Source organism: Rutilus rutilus, assembly GCF_951802725.1.
Source record: "Rutilus rutilus genome assembly, chromosome: 2".
In the NCBI taxonomy this organism is placed as follows: Eukaryota; Metazoa; Chordata; class Actinopteri; order Cypriniformes; family Leuciscidae; genus Rutilus; species Rutilus rutilus.
Window position 1 is genome coordinate 60,399,204 of NC_140210.1, and position 9,876 is coordinate 60,409,079.

The 9,876-nt window shown below is 37.1% G+C and overlaps 1 protein-coding gene across 1 annotated transcript in view; it reads left to right on the top strand.

The window, feature by feature from the left end:
• LOC311286238 (NACHT, LRR and PYD domains-containing protein 1 homolog) overlaps positions 1 to 9,876 on the top strand; it is a 49,991-nt gene that overhangs the window by 16,795 nt on the left and 23,320 nt on the right. Inside the window, exons 4-5 of the mRNA XM_084402356.1 lie at positions 2,948 to 3,121; positions 6,257 to 6,430. Of these exons, the coding sequence (XP_084258482.1) occupies positions 2,948 to 3,121; positions 6,257 to 6,430 (348 nt within the window). The remainder of the gene's footprint in view (positions 1 to 2,947; positions 3,122 to 6,256; positions 6,431 to 9,876) is intronic.

Consider the following 9,876-nt stretch of genomic DNA (forward strand, 5'->3'; position numbering starts at 1 on the left):
ACGCGCCCCCACGTTTTGCTGGATTTTCTCCACATTGTAGAACTATAAACTTAAATTACTCCATCATTTATGGTCATACAGAAAAAAAGAAATATAAAAAAAGAATCTGTGATATTTCTACTTTTGTATGTGTCCACTTACAATCAAATCAAAACATTGTGCTTTTGTAAAATAAAGAAAATAAACAGGGTGTGCGTTCTGCCTCTCCGTCGCGGTGAACTTTTTTTTCTTGACCACGTCTATAAACTGAAACAAAACTCAGCGAATACTTGTCACACATTAATGAGCTATACACCTTTATAAACATTTAAGTGTGTACTTTTAAAACGATCGGGTTCAAAACGAAAACAAATATTCTCTGTTTAAGTAATTTGTATAAAACCAACAAGATGTCCAGCTTCTCAAACGCTTGCTCATTACAGTTAATTTGGCCACGCCTACGAGCGCAAAAGACATTCACATGCAAATCTCCACATGGAACGCGATCGCGCTCATTACCTCAAAAACAAAACACCAAAACACTTCACTTTTCGTCGAGTTAGGTGCACCGTGAGCTTACATTGGATTTAGGCTACCTCAGAAGAAGAAGAATGCGATTTGAAGACAAGAAAGATTTAAGGTAAGAAATTCTTACATATTAGTTTGTTATTGTTGCATAAATGTCACATTGCAGTTGAACTGTTGCTAGATATATGGGGAATATTATAATATTTAGACCCGTGTTTACTGTTAGGCCTACTGTGTGTGTGGATATCTGGTCAAACGTAGATATGTATGGTAACCATAATGTTTTATATTTGAGCGCGATCGCGTTTGAATGTTTGATATTTTGGATCGCGATCGCGTTTGAATGTATCATATTTTGCAGCGCGATGGCGTTTGAATGTATCATATTTTGCAGCGCGATCGCGTTTGAATGTTTCATTTGAAAATTTGAAAAGCAAAACACACCAAACAGCTTCATGTTTTTACTATTATCTCATTTCATATCATCATAACGAATGGAAACATTTGAAGTAACATGATAATCAATATATTTTTCTCTAGCTTGGTTGTTACTGAAATCTTTTGGAAGATTTATATTGCTATCTATTGTTATTATTATTTTACCCAGCACTGCGCATAGCCTACAAGGCACAACAAACCTGGTGTTCATTATATTATATATTGTTGGAAACATTTGTGTGTGTGTGTGTGTATTCTGTGAATTTTAAAAAGCAATTTTAACCAGAAAAATCGAATATTTATTTCCAAAATCGTGCAGGCCTTTCTCTTGATATCAGTATGTTCACTTTTTTTTTCAGGGCCCAGATGCCACTGAGTCCTGCCGACTTCAACATTCACATGAGTCTCTGGAACATGAACATGGTAAAGTGAAAATCAAACACCTTGGAAATGAAAGGTATGTACAATGTTTTTAGGAATGGCACAAAGGTCTCTGTCTTTCAATAAGTGCTTTTTTGCCATTTGTTGTCTATTTGGATTATGTTGTGTAAATAAATCCAAACAATCTAAAAGCCATTCTTTTTTAAATCTCCTCATTTACAGTATTGTGCAAGGTCGCTCAGAATGACAGGGGCCTGATAGCTCCTAATAGGGCAGTTGGAGGAGGGTCTTTGTCTTTCTCAGGTGTGAAATCCATACATATTAATGAGCTCACGCATAGAGCTTTCTCACACAAAACACGTCGTAAAAAAATTTAATCAATATATTGTCTTCTCTGAATGAGCAGTCAGGGTGATTTTCACATAGTTTTAGAGCAAATATTCTAGGCTATGTCATACAATTTTCAAAAGTCTTGTGAAGAAATAATCAGTATGGGTTTCATGGCCTTATTTCAGTGAGAATTTTTTTTTGTATTTTCACAAACCACGCATAAATGTCATTATCTCAAAACTACAAACTTTTACATACATGCTGTTGATATATTATTGTAGCAGAGTTTGTGCTGAATACAGTGTAATTAGACTTTAGCCATGAAAATGTCACAAGTAACAGAAATAAGCACAAATGTCAGAGCATGTCAGAACACCTCCAGGGCCCAGAAAACAGCTCAGACCTCAGAGGGTTAATAATCCATAAATCTGAATAAAGATTTTCCAACCTCATTCTGACCCTCTTTCTGAAATGATCCGTGTTCAAGCGGCGGCTCTCAGTAAACACCAGTGTTATAAAATGTCACTGCATAGGAAAAAGTATCAATGCCCCCCCTGTGTTTTTGAAAACACCCGTATAAAACGGTCATTTATAGACAAAGAATTATTAAACTGCTTACGTTTTTTTAATCAAAATACTTTCGCTTTGAGATCGAGCTGCTGTCAGATCCAATACAGTTGCTGCTTTATCTTTGCACAAGTTTCTTTGCAAACTCTCTCTGAAAAAACTCAAAAACTCTTTGTTGATGCGAATGTATTTGCCCATGTGACGTCACAAAACCCACAATATTCTAACAAGCCATTCTTGGAGCTTGGTTGAATACATTTTTTGTCTTTTTGTCTTTTTTTTAGGACGTTTTAAGCAGTGAAACTTGCCGGTACAAAGACCTCTTATATGTCAAAAGAATTTAGTAATTTGAATACTAAATTAAACGTTAAACTAAATGTCCCCAATTAAGCAAGCCAAAAGCCAATGGCAACAAAGGTGAAAAAAGGTGACAGTGGCAAGAAACCAAAACTCCATCAGGGCCGAATGGAGAAGAAAACCTTGGGAGAAACCAGGCTCAGTCGGGGGGGGGGGGCAGTTCTCCTCTGGCCAGCGAACGAACAGTGTATGATTATGATTCAGGCAGCATTATAGGTCAGAAGTCAAATGAAACTGGATATTATTCTGATTGTTCCAATCTAATCTGAGATAAGATTATCTATGAGAGATAATTTACAGTCTGCCGTTCATAATGTCGATGTGTGTGTGTGTGTGTGTGTGTGTGTGTGTGTGTGTGTGTCTGTAGGTTGTCTCTCTGTATGGTGACAGAGGAAGGCTGTGGTTATGTGTCTTCAGCTCTGAGTTCAAACCCCTCACACCTGAGAGAGCTGGACCTGAGTAACAATGACCTGCAGGATTCAGGAGTGAAGATTATTTCTGATGGACTGAAGAGCCCACACTGTCAGCTGCAGATTCTGAGGTATTTAAGAATATATAAGAGATTTACCACACCAACATAGAAAAGATACAAAGGCACTAGCTGTTGGAGATTATGTGGTAAAGGGAATCTAACCATTATCATATTTTTGGGGGATGTCAGAAATTAACCCAGTTTTGTCAAGGGATTGAATGAAATTTGGCAGCTGTTTTTGAGGTGATGATTCCTTGTAATTGTGAATGTTTATATCTGGCTAATATTTCTTTTGATGGGTGGAATAACATTGATAACAGGGTTCCCGCGGGGTCTTAAAAAGTCTTAAATTCTGAACTTTAAATTTAAGGCCTTAAAACGTCTTAAAAACAGCCAGATTTTCATCCGCGGTCTTAAATTTCATTTAGTCAGGTCTTAAAAAAGATTTTACCCTCGTTCATTTCCAGAAACGCTGGCCGCAGAAAGTTATTACAAAGTAGCAAAAAAGAATCGAAGTCGCTCGCCAAGAGGCAGTTCACATATCGCGTCTTTTTCGCGCTCAACTTCATTCAAATGTAGGCGCGCGGACAGCGCGGTAAGCACGCTTATAACTGAAGCGACGCGCTCGTTTTTTTCCAGGCGCAGTGACATGAAGAAAGACATGAAGGATGCGGGTGCACCCAAACACTACGGGTGTTTTTCTCTTCTCCGTAAATAAATCTTGTAGCAGAGCTACAGCAAGCGTTTTTCGGCGGTGGAAATCCATTAGCCACTAAAACGTTTGTCATTGTGGAGAGCGCAGTGCATGGTTGCATAGACAGACGCCACGGGAAAATCGGACCGAATTTTACTATTAATAATAAAAGATAAGCTAAACTGTATTGTAAATGTCAGTAAATCATTTTTTATAAAAAGAATGAGTCAAAAAAGATAAATTAAAGTCTGAAATATGTGAGGTTTATCTTTTTATAAAAACCTTTTTTGTCAACTTTATTTGAACTTGTACATGTTAGTATATCACATGTTGCAAGACACTTTAAAAATCTGGCTATCATTTTTAATTGTATTATTTTAATGTTTATGTTAGTGCGTATTGATGCTAATTTTATTTGTTATTTGCTGTTTTTCGACATAAAACTTGGTGAATTGATTTCATTGTGTAGTATTAGCACTTTTTGAACAGGATTCTGTGATAACAGTGGTAATTTCTGGCACTATAATAGTTAAATGAAATGTTCATGCCATTTCATCTCTAGTTATGATCCACTAAAATCAACTAATTATGTGTTTTTACAGTAGGCCTATAATATGCAAAGTACAATTTTCTATAAAAAAATTACATCTGATTCTGTTCTTTTCTCTGACACGCGTTGTTGGGTCTGGAAGGTTACTAATGTGATTGCTTTATCTGTAAATTAAGTTAATGCTTTTTCAATTACTGAATTCATTGAAATAAAATGAATTCTTTGATTTGAATATTTTTTTGGCAATGCGTCGTGTAGGTCTTAAATTTCAATCTTTATGGTCTTAAAATGTCTTAAAAAGGTCTTAAATTTGACTAACTGAAACCTGCAGGAACCCTGGATAAGAAATTGATGTTAATTCTTCTGGCAGCCAGTAATATATATATATATATATATATTAGTGGTGGGCCATTATCGGCGTTAACGTGCTGCGTTAACGTGAGACTCTTATCGGGCGATAAAAAAAATATCGCCGTTAATCTATTCTCCAAGTTGGGTTGGGAGCTGACTCTATACTACACAAGCTATCCGCGGCCGCAAGGTACACCCGGCTGCAACGCATCATATTCGTCTTCATCTTAAGTAAACTACTGAAAGTGAAAGCTGGTGAAAAAGATCAGTGCAACATCCATTATTTGGACTTGGTTCAGATTTCAGCCGTCCGACGAGCAGCAGCAAACTATATAGACAGAGTGTGTGGGGTAACAGTTCGATAAGTTAACACATGACTAATCCGTTCTACCACCTCAAATTCAAAATGAAACATATCACTGTATATCTTATTCCCAATATATTCCCAATATATCTTAGTGGTGTAGCACATAATCTCTGTCTGCACCCGATTTTAAGAATCGTTGTTGTGTTTCTTTTTAACTGAAAAAACATCAGTTAGACAATATTCTAATTTTAAATTTGGGGTTTCATAAACTCCAAGCCATAATAAACATTAGACCTACTTAAGTCTCTGCAGCTAGTGTACTTACATTTTATTTATCTGCAAAATTATGTTGTATACTTACAGTTTTGCACATATATGTTCTCAAAACTACATACACCCTTTAAAAAAAAAAAATGTATAAATAAATACATTTAGCAGTTCTTTAGCAGGGTCTGTGTAACCTGTTCTGAAATGGTTTTATTATAATATATATCGTTATCGCAAGAGGCTACAATGTATATCACAATATGGATTTTAGGCCATATCGCCCATCCCTAATTGATAGCCTATAGTAGTTGATAATAACATAGACCTACCTAATGTTGCCTACGGACGGTAACAGTACAGTAGTAACCTTTTACAGTCTATGAGTAGAACAGCTTTCTCAAGCAGTTTGTGATGCATTTTGGAAACAGGAGATGAGCCCCTGGTCTAATGCGCCACCTGGCTTGAGAAACCCGTTCTCAAAGACTTACTTTTATAGTCATTATTTGGGTAGCACACATATTCTGAATGCCTTCGGCAGAATTCAAATGAGCCATTTTAATCTAGATTAATCTAGATTAATTTCAAAATTAATCTATGCCCACCTCTAATATATATATATATGTGATGGAAAATATTTTCTTTTCCTTAAGAGCCCAGATAGAATACATTTGTTCAATATGGAAAAAAAGTATTGATTATATAAAACCAATTCACACTGACATTTTTTTAAGCATAAATGATCTGTAAGTTAATGTTTTTTTAATAATTATAAGTAATAGCTCCCCTTGTTCTTGTGTAAAACACAAAACATCTGTATAAGCTTGTGTATTTAATTTCAATTACCATTGGTAGACATGATGGGTTATAATGCTGTCTCTGTATTGACGTATATGTTTTTGTTTTATTGTAAAGAAGCATTTCTGCCTTGATAAAAGTATATATTTGTCCGCTGAAATTGAAAAAAGAACATATAAGAGATTATTTACAGTCTGCCAGTCGTGTGTTTTTGTAGATGATCTGACTGTGTGTCTGTAGGTTGTCTGGCTGTATGGTGACAGAGGAAGGCTGTGGTTATGTGTCTTCAGCTCTGAGTTTAAACCCCTCACACCTGAGAGAGCTGGACCTGAGCTACAATCACCCAGGAGAATCAGGAGTCAAGCTGCTCTCTGACAAACTGAAGGATACAAACTGCTCATTGCAGATACTCAAGTATGTGGGACAAGCAAGCCTCGTTTACACTGCAGGTCTTGATGCCCAATTCTGATTTGTTGCCTATATCCAATATTTTTTTTGACCGTCCGTTTACACGTTCTTTCCCCATATCATGTGTTTACATTTGACATACTATCTGAAACGTTGTGCATGCTTAAAGGGGGTTCTTGCACAGATGGACAAACATAAAATGTGCTTGATGCTGACTATAATTCACACTTTTTTAAATAGTTTGGCTGGTCCTGTGACTTATAGTCAGGTGTGACTTGTATATCAAAATTAATTCATACTGACTGACATGAACCAAGAGAAAACATTACCATCTACAGCCGTGAGAGTACAGATGCTGCTCCTGTAGCCTAGCCCTGAGAAAATTACTGAAAACAACTGAAAAACTGTTAACTGAAACATTAACCTAAAGACAACTGATAAAGCCTGAACACAAACAAAATGCCCCCAAAAAGAAAAAAATGTTTTCGGTGCTGATGCGGTGGTGACGCATTCATGTAACATGTAAGGGTGGCGCTGCCAATAAAGCTCCTAAAAGCTGTCACAAAGAACTGGCAAAAGTAATGATTATGAATATGTCAAAAATAGCAAGGAGACATTTTAATTGTTTATTAATAAACAAGTGTTTTCTGTGTCAGTGTCGGCTGCAAAGATGAAGTTGACGATGCTGACTTGCGATCTTCGCAGTAGTAAACGCGCCAGAGAGAAATGCACATTTCATACAGATTACATAAGCAGAGAGCAGAACAGTCTTTTTTATTTCGTTTTGAATTGTTCTGTTTAAAAGTAGACATTTCAAGCTTTCTATATATGTCTCAGGTCTGTAAGGCAAGTAGGCCACCGTATATGCTGAGTTTCGGTTTATTTATGAGACGAGCTCCAGTTCACGTGCCGGCGCCTCCGTGTCGGGATTATCTATTGTCTACTATATTTACATCTTATGTATTAAATCCAGGCAATTGGTTGATGAAACAGATTAAAATTAAGATACAATTAATACAAAATTAAATTAAATTTAAAGACAGGCTTTATGCTTTCTGTTTGAGGTCTCTGTGAATGTTTCAAAGCAGTCTTTTAGTGCCGCTTTCAGAGCGGTCCCGTCCGTAACGCTGTTTTTTCCTCAATGCGAACACAAAAAATAAAAATTAAAAATATTTAATGTTCTGTTGGAGAGCCAACCCTTCTTCATCCGGTGGGTAGTATTACTTTTGGTTTGCGCAGTGTATTTCACAGAATTACTCAAAAATATTTTGCCACCTAAAAGTTATTTTATATAATTTTGTCACGCATGTGTATTTCCCTCATATTAACCCTCTGGGGTCTGAGGTGTTTTTGGGGCCCTTGAGATGTTTTGACATGCCCTGACATTTGTGCTTATTTCAGCTACTTACAACATACCATTAGCCAACATGTAATTGTGCTGTATTCAGCACAGACTCTGCTACAATAATATGTGAGCAAAATGGATGTACATGTTTGCATTTTATAGAAAAAAAATATTATGCCTGGTTAGTACGTTTTGGGAAAAACATTGTCACCGCAATAAGGCCATTTAACACACACTGAATAGTTGTCCATAAGACTTTTGAATTGCTATTCTTGTAGGCTAGATTTTTTTCTACAAAATGATGTGAAAATCATTCTGATCACTCTTTCACAAATGGCAATATAACAATTTTAATTTTGCATGTCAGTTTTTGTGTTAGCACAGCTGTATGCGTGGGCCATGAATATTAATGTGATTCACTCCAGGGGTGTGACTAAAGACACTCCCCCAATGGCTAATGGCCCATCAAGGTGCTGTGAGGCAGCCTGAACAAAGAGTGAGGAACTGATGAATGATTCACTGATGAATAAAAAAAAGAACAGAATTTATTTAAAATAGAAATCTTCCCAAAAATGGAGAAGAAAGAAAAAGAGACCAAACTTTTTTGTATATAAAAAACATATTTTTATTCAAAGAATCCTGAAAAAAACGATCACAGGTTATAAAAAAATATATTAAACAGCACAACGGTTTCCAATTTCCATCGGTCCATTTATATTTGCAGCCCTTTGCAGTTGCCTTGGCAGCCTGAGCATTGGTGTTGTGGCACAGAGTTGACAGCACTTTCTGAAAAAAATGTTTGAATAGACTCATGGGCGAATGTGAGTCACCAGAGCTCAGTTGCGATGTAAACACAATTAGTGCCCTGTCTCTTCCCCTCCTAAAGCTGAGCTTTTTTTATTATTATTTGCTGAAGGCTACAAATTGTATTATATTAATTCTCAACATGTACACATTCATTATTAATCTTGTGCCTAACATGATGAAAACGGCTTTAATTTTTCTTATCACCTCACGATGACAGTAAACCCATTATTACATGCGTCACTAGGCCTGTTTTCAGTTCAAACTGGCGAAATTAGACAAAAGTTTATTAGTTTGCCTGATTATTTGTCATTCGTTTAACGTTTATGACCTAAAAAACTGTCAAATATGAAATGTTTAGTTTAGCTACTTACATCTTACCTCGCACTTGACTATAAACTGAAGCGTCGAGTCGCTCTAGGCTACGTTTACACTTGGCCGGCTATTTTCATGAACGGACATTTCACCCCTCTCCGTTTTCAAGAATAACATCGTGCACACCTGTCAGTTTTCAGAGAAGTGTTAGTTTACACAAACCTGTGTCTATGCCGTCAAGAGCAGTGTAACGAGAAGCTCACGCTCACGTTAGCCAATCAGAATCCCCAAAATAGTCACATACTGTGACGTCGGCTCCCTAAGACTCAGTTTTTCTCAGTTTACATGCAAACGAAGTTTTCCAAAATCTCCACTCACACACACACACTCCACTCTGGCCGGAGTTTTTAGAAAGAATCGTTTTCAGACGCGAATTCTCCGTTTGTGTGTAAACGAAGGGAAATGTCTCAGTGTTTCTAAATAACCATGTTCGTGTAAACGGGGACTAAAACTGGCGCTCAGCAGCTTCTGTGAACATTAAGCCCGCCTACTGTGATCTGATTGGTCATCTCAAATATTCTGACATTGACGAGCGGTGACAGACCAATCACAGCTCAGATGAACACACACACACACACACACACACACACACACTCTTGCGTTCATAGGGAGGATGATTCACACACACACACACACACACACACACTCAAACACTCTTGCATTTATAGGGAGGATGATGCACACACACTCACACACACACACACACACACTCTTGCGTTCAAAGGGAGGGTGATGCACGCACACACACACACACACACACACACTCTTGCGTTCATAGGGAGGATGATGCACACACACACACACACACACACACACACACTTGCGTTAAAAGGGACGATGATGCACAAACACTCACACACACACAGACACACAAACACACACACACTCTTGCGTTCAAAGGGAGGATGATGCACAAACACTCACACAC